The 23,485-nt window shown below is 39.0% G+C and overlaps 3 protein-coding genes and 1 long non-coding RNA gene across 5 annotated transcripts; 1 reads left to right on the top strand and 3 right to left on the bottom strand.

Annotated features, from left to right (window-relative positions):
* Positions 1 to 381: 381 nt before the first annotated feature.
* Positions 382 to 6,928, bottom strand: LOC124304577 (uncharacterized). Its single transcript, XM_046762979.1, has 5 exons — positions 6,235 to 6,928; positions 5,483 to 6,085; positions 4,484 to 5,049; positions 2,110 to 2,444; positions 382 to 1,782 (listed from the first exon to the last, which is right to left on the bottom strand). The coding sequence occupies exons 4-5, from the start codon at positions 2,440 to 2,442 to the stop codon at positions 1,543 to 1,545; spliced, it is 573 nt and encodes a 190-aa protein (XP_046618935.1). The 5' UTR covers positions 2,443 to 2,444; positions 4,484 to 5,049; positions 5,483 to 6,085; positions 6,235 to 6,928; the 3' UTR covers positions 382 to 1,542.
* Positions 6,929 to 7,572: 644 nt separating this feature from the next.
* Positions 7,573 to 14,869, top strand: LOC124304576 (nuclear RNA export factor 1-like). The gene is made up of 10 exons (XM_046762978.1): positions 7,573 to 7,708; positions 8,617 to 8,924; positions 9,011 to 9,097; positions 9,173 to 9,416; positions 9,510 to 9,703; positions 9,777 to 9,889; positions 10,325 to 10,361; positions 10,442 to 10,674; positions 10,769 to 10,937; positions 11,073 to 14,869. Exons 1-10 carry the CDS (start codon positions 7,630 to 7,632, stop codon positions 11,508 to 11,510), a joined length of 1,902 nt encoding a protein of 633 aa, XP_046618934.1. The 5' UTR covers positions 7,573 to 7,629; the 3' UTR covers positions 11,511 to 14,869.
* A 27-nt stretch (positions 14,870 to 14,896) lies between these two features.
* On the bottom strand, positions 14,897 to 15,633 carry LOC124305093 (uncharacterized). Its single transcript, XR_006908324.1, has 4 exons — positions 15,587 to 15,633; positions 15,355 to 15,495; positions 15,154 to 15,207; positions 14,897 to 14,968 (listed from the first exon to the last, which is right to left on the bottom strand). It is a non-coding gene; the product is annotated as an uncharacterized LOC124305093 (long non-coding RNA).
* Positions 15,634 to 15,644: 11 nt separating this feature from the next.
* LOC124305092 (integrin alpha-7-like) lies at positions 15,645 to 22,800 on the bottom strand. Of its 2 annotated transcripts, XM_046764119.1 has the most exons (21): positions 22,557 to 22,800; positions 22,222 to 22,450; positions 21,879 to 22,038; positions 21,497 to 21,564; positions 21,081 to 21,234; positions 20,905 to 20,990; positions 20,606 to 20,794; positions 20,267 to 20,366; positions 19,986 to 20,175; positions 19,689 to 19,870; positions 19,498 to 19,625; positions 19,302 to 19,365; positions 19,054 to 19,210; positions 18,693 to 18,906; positions 18,351 to 18,514; positions 18,009 to 18,192; positions 17,440 to 17,827; positions 17,253 to 17,343; positions 17,025 to 17,157; positions 16,638 to 16,691; positions 15,645 to 16,531 (listed from the first exon to the last, which is right to left on the bottom strand). In XM_046764119.1, the coding sequence occupies exons 1-21, from the start codon at positions 22,724 to 22,726 to the stop codon at positions 16,478 to 16,480; spliced, it is 3,159 nt and encodes a 1,052-aa protein (XP_046620075.1). In that variant the 5' UTR covers positions 22,727 to 22,800; the 3' UTR covers positions 15,645 to 16,477. The 2 variants fall into 2 exon arrangements, with proteins under 2 accessions (XP_046620075.1, XP_046620076.1); XM_046764120.1 differs by lacking the exon at positions 20,606 to 20,794 and having other exon boundaries at positions 15,646 to 16,531; positions 22,557 to 22,799.
* Positions 22,801 to 23,485: the final 685 nt, after the last annotated feature.

Genomic DNA, 23,485 nt, shown 5'->3' with positions numbered 1-23,485 from the left:
GACGCCGCCGTCCAACACCACCCACTACGCGGCACGACCCGGAACCCCGATCCCCGATCCCCCGATCATCCACGTCTCTTCTTATAGGTACTCTGCAGGCTCCTCGACGACTCGCGGCTCTGCCTGCCTGCCTGCCTTGCCATGTCTTTGTAATCCACGTTGCACGGTGTCTTGCCTTTCGATCCTGCGCTCCTGCGGGGTTTGGTGTAATCTAAATATCCGTACATTCGGCCTTACCTCAACTCTGATACTTATACGTTAGGGTGGTTCATTTTTATACTTTTTATGATGCCGCTAGAAAAATTTTTAACAAGTACTGAAAAAAAAAACATTTTAGTAAAATCGGGAGCAGACACGATGGAAAAAAAATAAACTAGTATCATCATAGCACAGTGCCAATTTCATTCGTTATAAGAGTACACTGCAAAAGCAAAATATGGTGTGCAGGACTTCTACATAGATTATATAATTTCGTGGCGATTCGTCACTATCTGATATTATGGATCTAACGGCATCTGATGTTCACTTTACTAATTGAGCATAAAAAAATTTTACACAGTGATGCCAACCGTTCATTTTTGCCAATTTTAACACCACCATTTTAACAATGTATAAGGGTCATCCTTTAAATGATCGCAGATAGACAGACAGAGAGAGAAAACAAACAAGGAGTTTAGCGTCATACCAACCGCTGCAAATCTCACCTCAATCCAAATCAAAATGGCCGACACATCTACGTAGAGTTTACGTTTTACAATCAGTTTTACAGGATAAAAGGTACTCACAAGTTTAGAAACAACTGTTGATCTCCAATTACATGAGATTTTACGTTATGCTTCCCTTATAGTTTACATGCAGATAATGTGGTTTACAGCTAATGTATGTACATACATTACTCATCATTAAGAATTTGCGCTCTTCATTCGCAAGAGAACGATAAGACGACTATCATAACGTGATATGCCAATGCAACTGAAACTGAAAATAATTTTAACTGCAGTTGAATTTTAGAGTCAAATATAATAAGTACATACCTATGTACATACATCACTACATTGTGTAATTGGCCTGGAGGAATAAATTTAAAGGGGTTGAAATTGCGTTTAACACACGTGTCATCGTCGGGCACGGTTAAAATCGATTTCGGTGTTTTCACATTACGTACAGCTGATCTTCTTATTAGGATGAAAAAACTTTCAATATCGGCGGAACATTAGCAAAAGGTCAATTCTGACCGTGCGTGAAATCGATGACACGTGTTTTGCATACTTGCGTTATATGTATACAACATACAACCCTAACCTTAAACGAGAAAAACACAAAGATTGAGGAGGAATCGTTTACACGACAAAAAAAAATTCAACCGATCGTCATTTTATACGAACGGGTGTGTATTCTGTACATGTATTCGTCACACACGAGCAAGGACCGGACATAACTTTATTACCCTTCCACGGACGCTGATATGTATATACACGTAATGTATAAAGATAGGTATATCGACAACGTATAAACGAGACAGCACTACGAATCGGCCCGTTGTCAAGACGACGAAGAATCAGCTCCTGCAGGTACCGTAGGTCGATTCAATTCTTCCTGGTGTTCGCCCTCCGCGTTTTCCGCCTCCTTGCGTTCTCCTATGACTTGGACTACCTTCTCCTGGTCCCGATCCCGGTCCCGATCCAAGTCATCAGACGGAGACGTAGACGCCGTAACTGTCACCGTTCCTTGCAGCACCTTGCGCTGAAAGTGCTGCGCAGACTGGACCCTGGAGTCCAATATCTGAAAAGAAACAGCGGCACTCAGCGTTGCTGCATTATATCTGCCTACACGACCCAATCGCTCCGCCCGTCTCTGAAGAACATGGCGGCCAGACTGCGAGATTTTAATCAGAAACTTCGAGACGGGAGGCGATCATACACGCCTCGACTTGGTGTAATGTTGTAACTGGATATAATATACCTCTAAGGCGTTAAACTTCGAAAATGCTTATTACAATTTCGCGACCGCATCGCCGAGGTGACCTCCGCGTGATCGTTGCATGCTGCACGTGTACGGATCATTCACGGGTCACCGAGGCGTGCAATGTGGTAGCGTGAAATTCCACACCTTTCGACGCCTTTCCTCGGCCTCGGCCTGCCGGCGTTCCAGGGCTCCGAGGGTCAGCTTCGGACGGTGGAGCTGCTGCTCTTCCTCGAGGCGTCGCAGCCGCACCGGCGGATGCCGGCGTATTATACTGCCCTCTTTTGACCCCTCCGTATCCCGGATCGGCACTACGAAACTCAGGGACGAATCTTTCGTCGCCCCCCCTATGACCGCATTGGCTGCATTTGCCCCTGCCGTCGCTACTTCGTCGCCGACGAAGGAGCCGGCGATCTCGCCTCCTGCACCCGGGTCGCCGCTACTGTTTGGTACCACGCGGCGACTAAACCCGCAGCCCATCGCTGGAACAAGGTTTTAATAGCCGTACTAGAAGATTGCGGGTTCATTCCGTCGGTTCAAAAGGAAAATTCTTTGTTAAACGGAATTCCTTAAAATTTATGAAACTCGGATATCGGCTTGATATCATTAAGAGAATGTTTCAGTCAGGCCTTACCGACTGAGTAACATGTCGCTTCTTTCGACCATTATCTGTTTGATATCACGCGGCGACTGAACCCGCAGCCCGTCGCTGGAACCAGGTTTTTTAATCGCCGTACTCAAGGATTGCGGGTTGATTCAGTCGGTTTGATAGAAAAATTCTTTGTCAAACGAATTTCTTAAAATTTATGAAACTTTGATGTCAGCTTAATCTCATTAAGAGGATGTTTTAGTCTGGACTTACCGACTGAGTAAAATGTCACCTCTTTCAATTGTCAGGTATCGCGGCCTACGCAGCACTGACGCGAAAATGCCGGAGTTAGGGCAATTCTACTATGAATTCTACATGCATGCAATGACGAATAGAAATGGCCAAAAAAAGGTTAACTTTTACGCAATAACGATGCCGGTCACTTGACCCCGTGCTCAACGCACCTTAAAACTAACCGGCGAGATTTTTTTCTGAGATCTTGGCATCATTTTCAGCAAAGTTGTGAAATATCCTTAAGTGAAAATCGACCGCTTAAATACGGAGATTTCCAGGTTTTCCATGCGACACGATTGCAATTATTTATCATAGATCGTTTGATGGTATAATAGCTCTGTAGAATCGAACAAATCAGAATAAATAATTATCATACCTAGAACCTCGCGACAATTACTTATTACAAAGCAAAGTTGTGGACATTCAGGTATCGTCCAGTAACTTTCGAGTGCTCCCAGACTCTGAAAAACTGATAGAGGACGAGCTTTCATATATTATCGAATAATCATAATCTCAGCGAACTTCCGAACATACTTATGATTATCGTGATTTTAAACATATAGCGCAGTTATATGGTAATATGCATACGCCATAAATGTATACACAATAGTTACGAGGAGTTTGCGTTTATAGGTGGGTATACGCACGTGAGGGCCTGCCCTCGTTTCGATCGATTATTTCTCACCGAGAAACACGCGAGGGTCAGTTTTCAGAAGGCAAAAGGTATGCAACGAATCAATCCAAAGTAAAAATGACGGTGCGCTTGATCAAGAGAAACACACGCCATCGCACGAAGTTGGAAGCAAGCATTCTTAGAAACCTGACTCGTTGGCTAATTTTTACACATCGCTTCTCTCGGATACTCAAGTGCTCGTGCAGTTGATGTTTTGCAAATCTGTACATTCTGGAACTTGCTAGTTCTCAAAACCAAATCCAAGATTAAAAGTCGTTGAACAAACTTAGCAGGTCTTCGTCAATAACGTCAGACAAATCACAGACCATGGTAATGGTAATATACCGTATGTATAATGTGACTTTCGAAGTATCATAAATGTTCTTAGCCCTCTGGATGAATATGTGTCATAAGTTGAAATTAAAGTTGGAAAACATGTCAGGATCAGCAAACTTACCCTTACTAATTAGTTCATGGTTGCAATTGTCTTTACTATGTACAATCGATTGATCACTAATCAGGCCGTAGGTATGTATAGAAAATAATCTGACAATCAGCTATGAATAAAACCGACGTCTATAGCCTGCCCATTGGGGAGTGAATATAATTTTTATTTAAAATATTGAAATTCTCGAATATATAGTTTATCATTGCTAGTTTGATTGTTGAAATATATATCGTGGTTACAAAAGTTACCAAAACTTAGTCCCACATTTTTTATCAGCAGCTTTTCGTTTACCCTCAAACTCTCTGTGGATTGAACCTCAATCCGATTTGTACAAAAGAACGTTCCAATCTTTTATTCGAGATCACATCAAAATCACAAAGCAATTTACTTAGGTGTTTGAATTCGAGGTACAATATCATTATACTAAACAGCTATTTGTACTTAATCAGAATTTGAAAAGTCTAACCGCTAAAAACCTAATATTGTTGTTCCTTGAATTATCAAAAATACAACTCACCCGTACACCGCGAGGCACCACTCAGAAAACCGTTTGAAAGTTGACCGTGGATAGTGCAGGGTAGCAAACTGGCAAATATCCGCTCTGGGAACCCCCGGGAACATTTACTCAAGGGGTGGGGATTGAGGTTGACGCGCGCGCAGAAATTAACGGCGAAGATATATATAAACGAAAATTACATGACGGACGTCTAATCACGGTATGTGATCATTCAGGACAAATATTATACATTGGTAATAGTTTAATTATCTTATATTCTTGTCAACTAGTGAAATCAAGCTCGTGCCCAACCGAAATTCGTACAAAGTTCGGAGTCTATAAATTATAACGATACATAGTTTTCTATAAAAACTAGGCATTTTGCAACTATCTAGAATCGTCTGATATTCAATAAATCGTAACACTAATATTTTGCAAACTCAACTCCTTCCAAATTATTCTCTAGTTGCAAAATAATGATGTTTGTTGCGATTATCCGTTGGTCTAACGTTACGTACTAACTTCAATCTTATGAATTTGTGCATCATTTCGCGGGACCAGCGTCACTGTACACACAGGCATCCAATCTGCAACATAAAGTTTACATCGGAATGCTCTCAGCGAAACATAGTTATTCACTTATGCAAGCCAATTTTTTGGTTCACGCAATTGCAGTGAATGATCGTTACTAATATCCCAGGTATTTGCTCAGATTATTTTTTTCCTCCAGTTCGATTTAAGATTGAAAAATTTAAAAACAGACAATATACTATTATATTGACCGTCCGAGTTTCCAACCCTTAATTTGTGTGTGTGTGTGTGTGTGTATTTGTTTTCAACTCTTTTTCACCCTTCCCATTACACCGCGTTCCCAAGTTTTATGTACGTATTTATCACTCTTTGTGTCTTGTCGTGCTTGTTTCAGCGAGTGCTCGAAGCTTCGCTGTATATCCAGCCACGTGTACGCATACGTATACAGAAAACCACGATGAGTAGGTCTTTTTTCCAATCAGTTCTCACCTGCTGCTAGAGCTTCTACCTCGTGGGCGGCAACGTTTATTGACCATCCAACCCTTGCCTCGCCTCCGTTCGTCGGCCTGTAAGCGTCGCGTGTCTAGAGTCTCGATTTTATGGTATATATATATATGTTACTTTATTTCCTGAGTGTATACGTGTAATTGTCACGTCCGTGCTCATAGTATACCTTTATAGTACAATGCGTTAATAACCTTGTAATAACTTCGGTTTGGAAAATCTTTCGCTCGATGCAATTGTCGACTGTACCCAGTATCTGAACATTCACTTTTCTTTTTTTTTTCACAACATTAATTAAACTTTTTTATATGTTGCGTCATCTCCGTTTCCTTATTTTCATATATAGGTATATAGTTTATAATGTACGCGCATTGTATTTCACGCATAAACAACATTTACACGTGTCAGCGAGATGTTCTCATAATTTAATAATTGATTTCAGCAAATTAGGTTATATAAATGTGTATATAGCCACCGCTTCTTCCGTTCGCAGAATTATAGCAATGGCTTTTGCGAATATTTTTTTTTTTTTCTTTTCCGCTTATTCATTTTTCACTCCTCTCCATTGTTTTCCTGTCAGTTATGTACCTATATGTATATATTATTATTATTATTATTATTATTATTATTATACGACACATAAAAGGATACAACAATGACATAACGATAACGCGGTGAAACTACTCCAGTTTCATGTACCGCGATGTATATGGTGTTATAGATACAGGAACACATACACAATAGTACATTATACTGAGGTATTTGAAAAGTTTCCTCGAATTAACCAGGGTCTTTGAACTGTCGCGTCGTCCCGACTTTCGATCTTTGGCTCCGCACGGTTATAGCATCTAGTCGGGTTGTTCAAATTTTCCATTGCCGTTGGATGACTTGTCATTACTTTGCGAGAACCATTATTACCCTATCGATCGGTGATGACAATAATAATAGCTGTATTTATAAGAGTATAGGTATGTGTAAAGTATGCATGAAATAAAGATAAATATTGCCTAACAATAGCAGTGAGATTAGTAACAATAATAATAACAACACCACGACGACAGCAACAACAACAACTCGTTGCCATGGAAAACCCGCATGCGACGATCACGTGTATTGCAGGCACCTTTGCGTTCGAAAATATACAAGTATAATACTTAGACACGTAATCGAGGCGTGTGTGCACCGTTTATCAATTTTAATACTGTGTTCGGTTTATGAGATTCTATACGTAGATTGTGCTCACATACCTATGCATACTTACAGTTATCCTTCTCACGGAAAATCTGCATATTAAATAAGCAGATGCAAATAAGCGAAGACAGAAGTGAGTAAGCCGAGGGAATCTAAGTGCCCGGTTTTTCCGTTAAAAATGATCGAAGTTCATGCGGCGAAAAAATGTACACCACATATTGAGTAAAGAATTCAAATTCTGCTGAAAATTGAGGCAGAACTTACATGATTCTATGAGCATTTTCAACAGAGATTATAGCTTGATGGATATAGCGAAGGTAATAAGTTTCAAACTACGAAGTGAGTTGGAATTTAGCTGTAAGAAGGTACAGGAGAACCTCTCCGTAACCTTGTTGAGAAAGAATTCAGGATCCGAATCCATTCGTTTATTGAGGGTTCGGCCAGATAATAGAATGAGAATAGATCAAGAGAAGTATGGATACTGCCGACGTATGGATCGCAATTGTTCTTTGACGGTGAAATTATTAAGCAAAGTGCATTATTTTCCGATTGGCACCAGGACCCTGATTCTGAGTTATTTTTCACTCGTGAAAGCGGCGATAAGTATCTACTAGACCAATCAGAAGGTAGTTTAAACGGAAAATCTTTTTTTCACAAGTGAAAAATAAGTCAGAATCAGGCCCCAGGGGCCAAGATCTTGGAATTGACGTTGCAGTACGAAACGTTCGCATTTGAATTTCAAATGAATCAATCGATACCTCGCAGCGGATGGTCGACGCAAGGAATTCCCCTATCGTCCGATGAATCGAACTATCTAACCCGCCGCAGCTGCAGACAAAATGGCCGCCCTCTGAGGAATTTCAGTAACGAGGAACCAATTAAGCTGCGTGTTGTATTTTAGTTGCTGATTCTTGTTAACGTGTAAAGTTTTGCCGTTAAAAATGCCAAAGAAATCCAGCAAAGCTCAGTGGAACGGAAGAGATCCCGCTGCGCAAAACGTGCAGGGTAAACACTACTTCGGTAAGTGGAAATGAGAGTTGTCAAAGCTAACAAATCCCTTCGATTCAGTAACAAACGATGCAGCTGCTCAACGACGCAATATTGTGTTTGCACTTTACACCATCGTCGCCTGACCTGCCGCTTAACTATTCGATAGAATAACGCAAACTCTCCGTATTTTGCTCGCCTTCGTTCGCCAAAATCTGAATGACGAACAAAGGTAAAAGACGCCAACGCATACAACCACGGTTTGACTGCACGCTACTTATGCCCAAATTGGCGTCTGTGAATAACGCGATTTTTCCCGAACGAATCAAGCGAGGATTCAATTTTCAACTTTCACGAGCTTATTCTTCAAGTTCGAGTATCTGAGAGCCAATTATTAGTTGACACGAATTTTAAAAATCACGAATGTAATGATTTCATGCCAAACAAAACGACTGTCACGCTTGTCAACAAATGTGAATTGTGCATTCAACTCCAACAGAATGCCCCTAATGTTTTTTTGATACAGGAAACAAATATTAGAATGAAAACTTTCCATTGTTTTTCTATTTTTAATAAAAGCGGAGTCTAAGAACGCAAAACTGCCTCATTATACAAGTTTCTGGTAAATAAAAAACCATAGCGGTAAACATTACAAGATAAATTTTGCAATTGGATTTATACTCGTTATAAAACCAATCTTCCTTTCCTCAATTTTAATTCAAGATTTTCCGAACCGTAATATCACTGGAAATTTCTTTTACCAAATAAATTTATATTTCGTACCACATCCATATCAAAAACTTATTTTAAGCAATCTGCCACATTTATGTTGTAGAATCCACGAACAATTATGGTATTGATACGAAATTGGAAGTAAATTCGCATATTTTGAATATTTCAGTCTTGTCTTATCACCACTGATCATTTGCAATTCACTATAGATCACGACAATCGCACAATCCACCCGAACTCCGGGAGACCTCGAGTGTCATTCAAATCACAAGGAAGACACGGACCGGATCGAGGAAGAAACCTCAAAACTGGGTTAACAAATTACCTGGGCGAAGACATCTCAATGACCGTAGGAGCGAGCAATGGACCTAGGCAAGTCTTGGTCAGGGGCAAAATCGGTAGGCGGGCGTCTTGGGGTAGATTGATTCCGTTTCCGCAGCATGGTCGGAGAGAGGGAAGGCAGGGGTCTCAACACCGCCCTCCAATGTTCGCAGACTCCAACTGGTTCAAAGTTACGGTGAGAATTTTAGTATGTGTGAAATGATTGAAACAACTTGCAGATCTGAAAATAGAGTGAAATATGATTGTAAAATTTTTTTTTAGATACCGTATGGACACAAGTACCAGAAAGACTTTGTAGTGAAGAGCCTGAACAGTTACATATCACCCGATATGTTCGTACCAATAATGGTAAGTTTTGTTTTTGAATATCGAATTTGAGCCAACTTCTATATTTCGTATTCGCATAATTCCCTTTATCCATAGTACAAAGTCTTACCAAATGAAGCCGTGTTCTATGTCGATGACCCGAACACCGCCGACAAATTGTACAACTGCGATCGTAAAATAACTACCAATGATGGATTCAAGATACAAGTAAGGGTAAAGCCTGGTTTTCCCCAAGTTGAAATCGATCAGACGCTTAGAGAAAGGATGAAACTTGCCATGGTAAAGAGATACGTGCAGGAAACTAATGCTCTAGATCTTTCCAAATTTCATCAAGATCCTGGTGAGTTCTATCAGTTCAACAAATTTCGCTAGTTTCATACTAATTGATATCATTTCAAATCAGCATCTGTTTTCAATGTTTTTCCAATTTTAGACCTTGTAACAGACTACTTTTGCGCCTTATTCAGGCCACTGATGTTGGCCGCAGTTATAGACATCGTCGCCGAGCACATACCCAACTTAGAAGCATTAAATTTAGATGGTAACAAACTGGCAGTTATCGAGCGACTCAATATTTTAACCAAAAAGTTACCAAAACTCAAAGTTTTATACATCGGTGAGAATCGGGTGAGTTAGCATCAAATTACCCGAATCAAAGGCACTTTTAGAAAACTATCAGATTTTGACGGCCGTATTTTAGATACAGGAAGTCAGTCATCTGGATGTGATAAAGGACCTAAAACTAGAAGAACTGAGGCTCGCTGGTAATCCCGTTTGCGCAAAGTACAAAGATCGTCAAACTGCATATTTCAGGTAAACTGATTCAATTTGCTTTGTCTTGTCCTAATCAAGTCTACAATGTCGTTCTCTCTTGTCAGAGAAGAATTGAAAATGATTATCAGAAGTGCAGCAACGTGTTGTAAAGCAGAAACACAGGTACATCTATTTCTTTTGAGCTCATCAATTTTCCACCAACATTTAGACACAATTGTCTACTGCGTAACCTGAAAACAATGTTGGAAAATTGTTGGGATTTTGAATAGATTTGAAAGTTAAAGTGAGTCCAAGAATAGCGTCAAACGTCTTATGTTTGATGAAACATAACGTAAACACCTACATAGTACACAATTTCTGTTGCCTTCTTGATTTCCTGTACAATCCAATTTTAATAACTGTAAACGTCTCTCTGTCTCTGATTATGACTAACTCCGAGCTTCCGGGCTTCTGGCTTTTCTTTCTTGGCGATAGTGACGTACGAAAGAGGTTTCCAAGACTTCTGAAACTGGTAAGTGTTATCGCTGCGATTCTACTTTCCACTGAAACTTCGTCAGTTAAGGTTTTCACCGTACTTTTTTGTTCAAAAAGGACGGAATTATACTCCCACCGCCTATTCGATTTGACGTCGCCGACGAGACAGCCAGTTTACCGCCTACTCAAAGAATGTACGTCGTTAACACAGATGCGCAAGCAATTGCTGGCCAATTTCTGCAGCAGTATTTCATGATATTCGACAGTGATAATCGTCAGCCATTGCTAGATGCATATCATGAACAGGCCTCATTTAGTATGACTGTTTCTTATGGAAGTAACGCCAATAAGTAAGTAAAACTGTGCTATAATTCTTATTCTATTGCTTGCATTTCCCATGGTCTCAAAGAATGAGAATTCATTCATTGTTATATCCGTTCCTAGACTGGATAGTTACCTACGTGAGAATAGAAATCTGTTCCGCCTTAACGACATCGAGAGAAAACGGAAGCTACTAAAGCAAGGCAGACTTCCTGTAGTTTCCTTTATATCAGAAATGCCCAAGACTAAACATGACCTGGACGGCTTTACTATGGATCTATGCTTAGCCACGGTAAGTCAAACCTCAAAAAAAAAAATTAATTTATTTTGTAGAATTTTACCAAAGTTTTGTGCATCTCGCATGTATTCTACTGAAATGCTGTGAAAACGCTTGAAACTTGTTTATCTAATTATGTTAAATTTACAGGAAACCATGATGATGATAATCGTTACCGGATTGTTCAAGGAGCTGGATGGCAAGAAAAATCCTATCCGCTACTTCAATCGAACTTTTCTCATAGTCCCCGAGGGTGGAGGGTACTGCATTTGCAATGAGCAATTGCATATTAGCCATCCAACCGACGAGCAGGAGAAGAAAGCATTCACTGTGCGACAGAGTCAGCCATCTAGTTCCTCAACACCGGCATCAACATCATCAGGTACATCAGTTGTAACTGGAATTAGTGACGAAGCGAAACAACACATGACGATAGCGCTAAGTGAAAAGACAAAGATGAACTTGGAATGGAGTTTCAAATGCTTGGCGGAGGTTCAATGGGACTTTAATAACGCTTTGGCAGCGTTTCAGGAATTTTACACACTTGGTCAAATACCGCCGGAAGCTTTTTTACCGAACAAAACGTGAAACTTTGCATTTCTCCCTAGTGCATTTCACCTTACCATTGTTATCAAATTTTCCCCGCTTTTGTCAACGACTCCAGCAGCATTTGACCAGGTAAACATCCGCTGCTACTCCAAGAGCCTTCAACCGAGATCTTACTCTTAGTTGTTTATTCATTTCGTAAAAATGTGCAGTAGCACGTATGTTTTCAAAACTTGTGAGTTTGAAATAGGTCGAACTTTGTTTTGTGAGGCGTTGCGCAACGTATAAATGTGACGGGGAAAATATTCATTTGCAATGCTTGCTCAAAAGTTGAAAGTTAAAGTTATGATTGAATCTAGTTGGTTTCCAAATAGATATTTCTTATTCAAATTCTCGTTAATTTTGCTCGGTTTGTTCACCTTAAGACACGATTATACGTTACGCCGAATTCTTCAAATATTTGTAATAAAACTAACTATATTTTGAAACAAAAAAAAAAGAAAAGTAAAAAAACTGGAACAAATGAGAATTTCAGTTTTACGCGAAATAGCTATTGGTAGCTACATTGTAAATATCACGCTTTATAGGAGAAATGTGTGTGTATGTAAATACATATATATAAGCGAAGAAGTAAAAGAGAAAAAAAATTCTGTTCAGTTTACCATCATCTCGAAAAAATCAGGTTATCTGTCTAACATGTAGAAATTTACCACAATACTACGTAAATTTTGTTAGCCACACGTGTCTTTTCTTTCAAAAATATTTACGCCTGAAAAATACCGAAGCCTTTTTTCTCCAAGTCATCTGATGGTCAAAGAATGAACGAAAAGCATAAATAAATAGACTTATACTTGCAAATCTGTCGTTTCAATTGGTATACGTTATGAATCTGATCAACAATTTCGTCAAAATTGAGACTACATTAAAAAAAATTTTACGGTAAATATGTATAGTTTCTAATTTGGTTAATAGACCTTGAAGAACTATGGGTTTCTATGGAATACGAACCAAAAACACAATGGAGTGAGACAGAAACTACAATTTTTCTGGTGTTGGTGGTTCGTTCTCTATTATATCCCACTAAGGTTTTTAACCAGTGTGACTATAGTTTTTCTGCTGTCCTGGAGAAATAATGGCAAAGTATCAGCACACGTCAGTGGCAACAAATTTGGTAACTCATTGAGAACGTATAAATAGATTTCACACTAATTCTGTTCAAGTATAAGTATCTGCTTTCACGGATACATATTATTCGTAAAATATGAAAGTATTCACTTATAATACATGGGAAACTCAGTGACACCTTATATCCGGAAAAAAGGGATGCCAGGAATGTATAAATATATGAAAAAGAATGATGGAAATCCGTAGATTAAATCATGGAATTAGATTAATGCGATAATTCGTGTACAGTTGGATTATGATGCATGATAAGCATGAAATAGCTTTCCATTTCTTTGTACAAAAACAAAAATTTGACAATGGTTTGGAAGAAAACAAGAATTCATGACAATAGTCAAGCATAGCGAATAATTAAGATGATTTATTTTCTCTATAACTTCCCGATGATAAAAAACACCGCATGACAATAATGAAAATTCATCGAGAAAGAAAATCACTTTATCATTTCTTTTCTTTACTTTATTTTCTTTTTCTAAAACAATTTACTTTGGATTAAAGAAAATGAAGAGACGATGTCATACGAAACTAATAAAAATCAGTGGCAGTAAAAATTACATTGGATGAAGTTAAAAGTCAACTCAAAGATAAAGATTGCAAATATATATCTCTCTCTCCCTCTCTCTCTCTGGAGATTGGAAACTACCAGGATATGCTTGACACATCTTCGTTTGACTGACTGAAGCTACGACTTAACGGCAGTCAGGCAATTCATCGATAATGTGCGGAGACGCACGTTTCAGCGTTTCGAAATTTCAGTTCCAAACTCCCAAGGACTTGAAAAACGTATGAACGTTATGTCTGAATCATCTCGTACTTCACTACCGAGGAAGAGGGAAGCATTTGCCCAAGTTAACGATACCGATGCCTCAAAATCTCCAATGACAGGCGAAGATAAACTCTAATTAGAAAAATGAATAAATAAAAAATTTACTAAAAGAACCAGAAGAAGAAAACAACACTTGTGTTTAAATGCTTAAATTTTAAAAAAAAGTTGCTAAAAACAAAAAAAAAACAATACTACAAGAGTAGTGCTTATCTACTGAGTTCCGCATCGCCTGCCCTGATAATTAAAAGAAGAAACAAATTCTATGGCAGAGTTTTTTTTTTTTTTTATTATTGTTTCGTATGATTTATTGTTTGTAATCGATAAGAATATCAATAACGCCAAACCCATATCAACCTTGAAGTACAAAGTTGTTGAAATTTTGAATAAAATCAGATATTTCATGCTTATTATGTACACCATGTATTCCGCTTATGAAACAAAAGTAATAAATGTACATTTCTTCAAATTTATAGTAATATCATCAAGTCATCAATGCCTTCTATTCGTAACCTTTTATTCTTTGGCAAGGTGTGGAAAAAATTGAACTAAATTTTTTTCAATTTTTCATAAGTCTGCAATAATACGTAAAATACTAATAAGAAAATTAAAACGTTATTATTGTTATTAACGACAAAAAGAAAATAATGATTTTTCTTTATCACTTGTATGTAATCATAGTTATTCTTAAGTCATTATTCATTAAATTATCATTTGCAATGATTATATTATTGACGTATCACCGGATGCATAATGACTACTCGTCATACGCCCAATTATTCACCATATCTCGTGTATTGAAAAAAATGAATATAATTTCAATGAGATATATGTTTAATTTTTCTGCGTACTTTGAACGCACACTGTTTTATGTATTTAGTGTTTATCTGATGATGTGTATACAAATATTATTGTCCATATGTGCAAAGATGGGTCTTCGATATCCTGTACATGTGACGTTACGTAATACTGTTGTATGTTAAGTAAAAAATTCACAAAAAATATGCACATGTACAAGCGGGTTATTTAATTGCTATGTTTTCATTAAACTTCTTTCGTTTAGTTTTTCGTCTGTCACAATGAACTTCTCTAAATTCAGAAGAAACGATGTACGGGAAGGTTCGGTATTATTTTTTTTTTTTTTCTATTTTTTTTTATGCCTTTTTGATCCATAAGTTTTACGGACACAATATTTATTAGTTGGAAAATTTTTACGCCCACTTTAATCGCGTAACATATGTTTTCACGAATCTCTCACCTACTTATCTGTAAGTAAGCAAAACAGTAACATGTAAAGAATATTAGCAGGTATACGAAAATATTGTTTTTTCTGTAATATATTTATTATTTCATTAAGACATAAGGGAAAAAAATAAATAAAAATATTCAAAACGATGATAGTCAGATATTTTATTATTATTCTTCTACATATTTTATTCGATTACTCGTGGAGATTAAGTTCTTTGTAGCCGTCGTCCTCCTTCAACTTCAACGTCTATAATTTCAATCAGATGCGTGATGAAGAATGCGTAATTAATGACGATTAAATATTTGAAATATTCAGATCAAATACATCGCCGCGGTAGAAATCGATGCACAGAGTATTTGAGAGAAACAAAATGTTGACGAAGATGAGAAAAATCGAAGAAAGTGGTCTTAAGAAAAACTATAATCACTTACCATTTTTTGTACCGAAGCGATCATGGCCTTCTTTGGTCTGTTGAAGAAACCAACCTGAAATATTTTCGATTGCAATTGAAATTATTCAATGAATGTATCATCGTGCAATGAATTAATTATTCATCTTAAGTATCTGGCCGTGCGTGATGATGAAAGTTTTTCGCGCATGACTACAAACGGCCACGGTATGCTCTGAACCACTTTCAACATAACGATGAGCAGAATTAAGGACGACTAATAGAAGGCCAACGCATAACGAAACTGGTAAGACCAAACCCGCCAATGTCTGAGTCTCCGGCGAATTGTCGATTAGGTACCGTGGACGCTTTAGCCTCTACGAAGCTGTTGTGTTGTAATAACAATGGAAAATTTAAAGTTAAAATAATGAACAAGACATTGTACAATAGATGAACACAAAAGATGGCCAACCCACCGCGAACCATTCATCGTGTCCAATAATATCGGTTCAAGGATTAGTGCCAATAATATCGAATAACACCAGTTTATCAAAATGACGCTAATTAATTTCACAATTGAGATCATCACATACACGAAGAAAGGCCGCTGCGTGCTAAAGAAAGAGAGAGAGGGTAGAATACATCAACTAATTTTCTGTTACATATGTTATGCTCCAGATATACGACATCGATTTACATCGCAACCGATGTCATTGGTTCCACAACTCTTGAAATTTGATATTTTTCAAAGATATCTACATTTGCGTGACTGTAGAAATACGTAGCTTATGTTCGGACGCAACCACACAAAAATGGAATCAAAAAATGAAGTGTAATGACTGACGAAGATAATGCCTCTCTTCTACCCTCTTTCCTCCTCGTAATTTGGGACCGATCCCTAGGCGGGATACGATGCAATACAGTGCATAAAACAATTGTAAATGCAGAGAAGTATTCTTTTTCTGTAAAACGTAAGTTACTATTTAATCAAGGCATAAGATACAAAAACAACGAAAGTAACAGCGATGATAATAATATACAAATTTTAAATCGGATTCTTTATCACTATACTAGGTACTAAGAAATTTCTGTAAAACTGTCATATTATGTCCACTGTATATGTATATATATATACACACATGTGATACTTAACAAAACCTCAGTTTACGGATGTAAACGCGTGAGTGATGAACTGGTGAAAAAATATCAGAGATACGTGAGAACTTAATTATTTAAATCATAATAGTAGCGAATTTTAATCTACAGTGTGAATACGGCAAGTAGCCCTGTACCTTTGTAACCCACAACCGTCCTGCAGTATACGGTTCTTCGTTTTACCTGAGAATCTCCGTACATTGTATATTCGCTCATTCCGGAAGGTCAGGATCGCTGTAGCTGGCGTCCGCCTTCAACCTCAATGTCTATAATTTTAGCAACATATACGTCATGAAGATACATAATTAATAACGATCAAGCTCGTGCAAATTCAAATACAACACGTCGCCGAAGAAAATGCAAGTCACTTACCATATAATTTGCCTTCCCGATTCGTGTCTTTTTTGGTCTAGTGAAGAAGCCAACCTGAAATATTTTTGATTTCACTTGAATTTTATTGATTATTCCTACTGAAGCCGAGTGCGAAGCACACATGATTCGATTTCAATTAAACGCTGAATACAAGCGAAGTAACGTTTTTAGACACGAAATTTGAAGGAAAAGAAAATCTAATCTAGACAGAGTACGAAATTTCGAGATTCAGGAATGCGATTTACACCTAAATATTGTTTGGGAACTTGACGGCTCTGATGGAAGAAATTCGAATTTCTTCGACATCTCAAATATCTGATCGTGAGTGTTAACGATAAATTTCCGCACGTGACTACGACTGGCCACACTATATTCTGAACAACTTACTTTCGACAAAATGATGATCAGAAGTACCAGTATCAAAAGACCAAGGCATAACGAAACTGGTAAAACCCAACCCGCCAATTTCTCAGTCTTCGGCAACTTGTAGAGTATCGTGGACGCTTTAGCTTCCACAAAGCTGTTGGGTTGTAAGAAGAAACAACGTGCAATTTAAAGTTGGACTAGTGAACGAGACATTGTACAATAGATGAACATAAAATAAGGTCAACTCACCGCGAACCATTCATCGTGACTAATGATGTCGGTTTAAGGATTAGTGCTCGCGCGTCGGTGCTGAAGTTTACAAGGAAGAAACTCTCGTCCGCTGAAAAACGTGAAATCTAAGAGTAGTACTAACAGAGAATGCCATTTCCGTCGCAGAAAAACTAATATCTATCAATATTCATTGACAATGGCTTACATGTGAATAATGGTTGTACGTCAAACATCATATCCAGGATCGAATTTTCTACGTCTCCAGACGTTTTTGATATGTTGAAATCACACATTACTGTGTGGCACGTTATGCCCGCTGTTGAACAATTGACATAAATCGTTCGATCGGTGCCTTGACCGTCAATGCTAGTCTTTCCCTCCAGAAGCGTTCCATTTTTTCTCTCTCCATGGTGTATTTCTTCTTCATCTTTTGCACCGACTTCTGGCTCTTCCACCTTTTCCTCCACGTTCAGCTCAGGAGCTCCGCGAGTCTTCGTCAGCCGCAGAGAATGTAATAGGTTTGGCAGAATGGTTTTCTTATATGTTACAGTGTCGAGAATCAAGCATTCGTGCATGTTTCCAGAACTATCCAGCTGTTTGAACAACACGGGATATATTCAAAACTGGACATCCGTTACTATTTACGGTCTACGCTCCGTTTCTCAGAAACCGTGATTAATCGTTCGTTATTTTAATACGCAGTTCAGCTGATTTCTGTATTATATTGATAAAATATTTCAGTGACAAGATGTATCTTATAACTACGAAATTTACCTCTGGAAGGTGAATGTCAACAATGGAAACGTTTTTCTCTGTAATGGCGACGGGTACGTCGACCGCAAAGTGTACTTTCGGTAGTGACGATGGTCCTATTTTTATAAGTTGGTAGGTGTGCCGAATAGAAAGCTTCGAATTATTCCCTTTCTTTTCATATTCGTGGTTTTGTTCGTTAGCCACCCTGCAATAAATGTGCAAACGAATTAATCGATCGACGACTCACGTGGGCCATTTTTTCAAAATAGTCCCAGAACTCGAATGCCGATGCAAAATTCATCATAAATATCTATAATTAATGTCGCATAGTAACACGCGCCAAGGTACGCAGTGTTCTCTTACCCCATCAGCGTTATGTGAGCTCTGTTTTCGAGTCGCAAATAGAAAACACTTTCATTTTCGCCGTGATTAACGCTCAATGTTTTCGTAGTAACGGTAAAAGGCAAAATCGTCCCTCCAGCCGAGCTTGCGATTCCCTCCATATCGAGATCGACGGCTAATGATTTCTGCAACATTTCAAGTCAATTTATAGACACGCGAGTATCGAATAACACTTCATTAACGGCTTAGAGGTCCTTAAGATCACGCGATATAACACGATTGCGAGTGTATTCGTACTGAAGATTGGCAAAGACAATTATCACGTGATATGTCTAACATGCATGCTTCATAAACTCGACTCACCGGATCCCCCTTGGAAACAGGGTTGCCGATATCACATTCCAGAATTACGCAATTTCTCTCTTTAGTCTCCAAGCAGGATGTTATCCCTTTCCGAAGACCAACTCCCGGTGGCATTTTGATCGTGATATTCGTTCGAAACGCTGGCTCTCCGTTGTTCGTTACTAGGATATCAATACTTACGTCTCCCGATCCCACAGCCCATTGATCATTGTTGCTGCAATTATGTGTAATTCCATTTGTTATTCCTGGTTCAAAGAATTCTGACAATTTGGCCCCACGTAAGAAATTCGTAGAACAAAGCAATGGGAAGGGAATGGGAAGGGAATTCAAGAATTCAATCATTTGAAACGCAATCATTTACCTAACACCTGTAGCAAACCAGCTGATTGATAAATTTGAGTTGCACACTTTGCCGCCTTTACATCCGGTATTGAAAGGTATTAACAATTCCGTTTCCTCCAGAAAATGCCCTTTGTTCGGAACAGGGCAATTTGAGCAGAATTTATCTCCCTGTTTACCTGAAGTTAGACCCACAATTCGTAATATTGAATGCATACAAATAAGAATAAATTTGAATCGTCTGAGGCGATAAATACATAAAGATATTACTTTTTTTGCTGATGCTGAACCTTCCGCGAATGACGATTGGTTCGACAAAATTTTTAAATCCCCCCTGAAAGAAAGATATTTTTCAAACAAATGAAAATATTTATCAATAATCGGAAAAGCCGGACTATGACATTTTTTTCAGTTATTTGTTTACATGCACTACATTCGTAATATTAGTATATCTTCTGTACCGTACCCTAAGATGAAGCGTTTTGTTGACGCACGATATCTCATCACGCGTGAACGGTGCTGTAAACAACTTCGTAGTTTCGTCGTTTTCAATACGCATGTATTCTTCATCCGCTGCGATCTCGACCCTGAACACTGGACAGACGTATAATAACACAAGATGTAAACATCAAAGGGCGAATCATTGCCATCGATTACCTTGAAATTCCGGTGCCCTCTTTCCCTGATACTCGGCACAGATGCCGATGACAAAACTGCGAGCCGATCTCTCCAATATAGGTGTATAGGAGACAAGTTGAGGTGTCACCTTTACAACAGGTTTACCCCGCAATACAACAGCGTGGCCAGATTTGTACGCACCAACTGCCAAATCGGGATATCTGGAGGCCAATTCGATTTACGTTGTGCCAGAGAAAGGCGAATATATGACAGTATAATCCACGACTTATTGTTAGTTGTACAAGTCCATACGAGGCGAGGCATTAACAACTTTACCCATTCTTATCGACGTCGACAGGAATCGCAAGCGAGAATCCGAAACCCTGGATGAGAGGAGAGCTTTTAAAGTCCAAAGGTGCGATTCGTTGGGTTATCGGAGTAAATCCTCCTTTAGTCCCGAACTCAGGCTGACCGTAAAAGACGTAAACGGTACCGGACGCCTCCCACGGAGCACCAACCACCAAATCTACGGGAGATGGTGAATTTCATTGTATTTTCGGAATAGTTTAGCAGTCCCTTGTTTCGAAAAAAAAAATGTCCATTCGCAGAATATTCACCTGCGTGACCGTCATTGTCCAGATCACCGGCGGCCAGGGTGTAACCGAACTGTCCGTATTCTGCTGTACCCTGGAGCATCAGACCTTCCCTAAAGACGCCCTGCGATGCACGTAGGAAGATATGAAGTTTGAAAAACCATTCGATTAACGATACGAAGATATGAGGGAGGAAAGCACAAGTGTTGAAAGATTGTAACGGATATCTGAAAAGAACTGCGTAGGACACTATTGCGTAAGGTCAATGATACGGAGAGACACGTGTTTACACAAAATGGAGCCAAAGATGAAGAAGATATCGACGATGCCGAAGGTGAGATCGAAAGTCGGTCAATCGTATACCTTATTGTTGCCGTAATATGTGTAGACCCGACCGTAGTCGACCTCGCCCCAATGAGGCGCACCTACGGCAATGTCATCCAAACCGTCGTTGTCAAAATCCCCGGTGGTCAAACTCGCGCCAAAGTACTCGCCCAGTACGGAACCGTCGATTTTTGTTTCCCACGCAGTACCCGGCAAGTAAACTACGACCTTTGAGTGACGGACATGGTTCAAATTGTATTGTACTGACAAGAAATTATATTTATTTCACAAATTCTTCGTCCGCTAGAATGATGTAAATTTATAAAATCACAACGCACCTGACCCTTAAAATTCCACGTTGGCGTTCCAGCAGCAAAGACCAACTCTTGGGAACGGAAAAAATATCCCGAGGTGACAGAGTAGCCTGGAAATATCACGTCGGCAATGCTCGATTTAATTTCATCCGAATAACAAATGATAGCAAGTTTACAAGATAGCCCGCGGCTATAATTACCAAGATTGGCACCTATTGCGGCATTCGATAATGCCTCGTCAAAATCGCCAGCACCGAGACCGGGATATACTCTGGTCTCCGTTTTATTTTCGTGATGAATATCGACCTTGTTCAATCTAGGTCTCCCAATGATTAGCTCGACGGTGTTCAGGTCCTGCAATCAGAAGGATCCACATTACATATCTGGTTCCCTATGTGCACACGGGGGCAGCGGTTCTGAGGCGGTTAATCTTTCGACCAAGTCAGTTACGTTGGCACTACCGATTCAGCCTGCAGTGCTACTGTCGGCTGGCCGGTACTATTAGCCGACGGTAAATTAACCGTCTCAGAAACTCTGCCTCCGTGTGTACCAATTTAAAAACTGGAGAGACGTACACCTCTCAAGAGTATAAATGTGCGTATAATATAACACGAACCTTTTTCGCAGCATAGTTGATGGAGAATCCATACAGAGCATTGATATTGGTGCCTTGTGACAAGTATTCTGAAAATTAATCACAACCGTATGTGTATCAACCGTGGAAAAGTTAGACCAGCGATATCTTGTTGAAAATTTTCATGTGGTAAATCGTAAAATGTTTTGTAAGAATTCAGCATGTTGTTTATTACGTGAAAATTTTCAGTAGGATAATCACTATTATGTATAGATATGTGGACGTCCAAATTTGTCCGATGTTACGATGTTATGACCGCATTAAACGAAAGAAACTAAAACACAATAACAACGAAAATAAGCAAGTCAATAATTGCATCTGTTATTTTTTCTTTATCACTGATCACTGCACTCATATCACTCACCGCCATGTAATAACACGGAGTTATCGCGGTAAAGGGTGTCGCCGATGGCATCAGGCAGGTTGTAACAAATTCCACGCATATCGTCCAGCAACCCCGCAGCCATGCTTCGATTGAACCTGTCAATGGCAGTATATTCGAATGACGTGCGTGGAGCGCAGACCTAAGAATCACAACGACTATAATGGATTTGGTTGAATCACCACTTCATCCGATCGGCGAGTATACTACATACACACGAATAAAATATTGACAAACAAAGTGAATTCTATCCGGTGAAACTCAAAATTTCGACCAGTAACCACAACTAGTTATCGTAGGTCGCATCACCATTGTATTTATTTACCGTAAGATCAGAGTTCTCTCGAGTCGCGAGACTTGCTCCAAGCCACCCGACGGTCCCAAATCGTGTAATTTTTAGATTTTTAAAACCCTGTACTCTAATTTCTTCCGAAATGGATGCCTGGTCGAGCTCCAGTCTTCGGCAGGAGTTGCTACGTGTTTCGTTCACATTTACGGAGCACCGATACAAGGCACCCTCATCTTTATTGTATTTCGGAGCACCAATGAAGATGCTGCGGTTGAAAGAGGAATCGGTAATTCAAACGTATACGGATCGCGAATTAGCGTTTTTTCTTGTTTATCCTATCTGGCACACTGATAGTGATAGGACGTACTTACCTGGCCGAGACAGCAGAGTGTTGACCAGATCGGAGGGCGACGGTGTATCCGAAATATCCATTTCCTCCAGGTTCCCGATCTTCGTAGATGATAGGGTGACTCGTGTCCACGTTGTAGGAAAAAGCAAGAAGCGGCGATAGGGTGAGGAAGAGTATCAAAGCAACGAACATTGTGCACCAGGGAAAATATCAAGTCTGGAACGCGGTTGATAATGAACAAAAACCGTTGAAGAACTGAAAATGTTCCGCAACTCGCAAGACTCCGCGATGAGAATGAGATTGCGTCTCAGTCAGTCTGATGACAAATTGACAGTCGATAAAAAGTGAAAAGGCCGACTGAACTTGCCTCGTCGTCGAATCGTCATACATCCGGACAGAGGAAACGGATTGATTAGATTAAAATAAAATACTGATAATGGAAGACAAAGCGAAGATGCAACTGCAGAGACAGCGGATGCATATCTGTTAGTTCATTTTCTTCAACCTTTTCATGCATACATTTTTTGCTTACATGCAATTCACTTGAAATATTGCATACATCTGTTTGTGGGGTCGCTGATTATGTATCTGAACTTGAAATTCGAAAATTCAAAATGGCGATTTAAATATGGCCAACGTAAATTCAAAGTTATTTTATTTTAATAAAACTTAATTATGTTAGATGGTTCTTGGGGTCACTGATTACAAATGTAAACTCGAAATTCGAAAATTCAAAATGGCAGATCCAATATGATGGATAAATAATATGAAAAAATTTGAAAATATTCTCCAACATTTTTTGATGTGTATTGAGTTTGTGTAAAAATTGGCACTTGGATTTTCACGATTGATCAACAGAAAATGCTTATTTTCGTGGAAAGTACGAATTTCGACCATATGTTAACATGTACTATTTTTGCAATAAATAAACAATTAATATCTTCTTTTTTA

This window comes from Neodiprion virginianus, chromosome 5 (assembly GCF_021901495.1).
Source record: "Neodiprion virginianus isolate iyNeoVirg1 chromosome 5, iyNeoVirg1.1, whole genome shotgun sequence".
NCBI lineage: Eukaryota > Metazoa > Arthropoda > Insecta > Hymenoptera > Diprionidae > Neodiprion > Neodiprion virginianus.
Note: the sequence above shows the minus strand (reverse complement) of the source record. Positions and strands in the feature narration are given on the sequence as shown.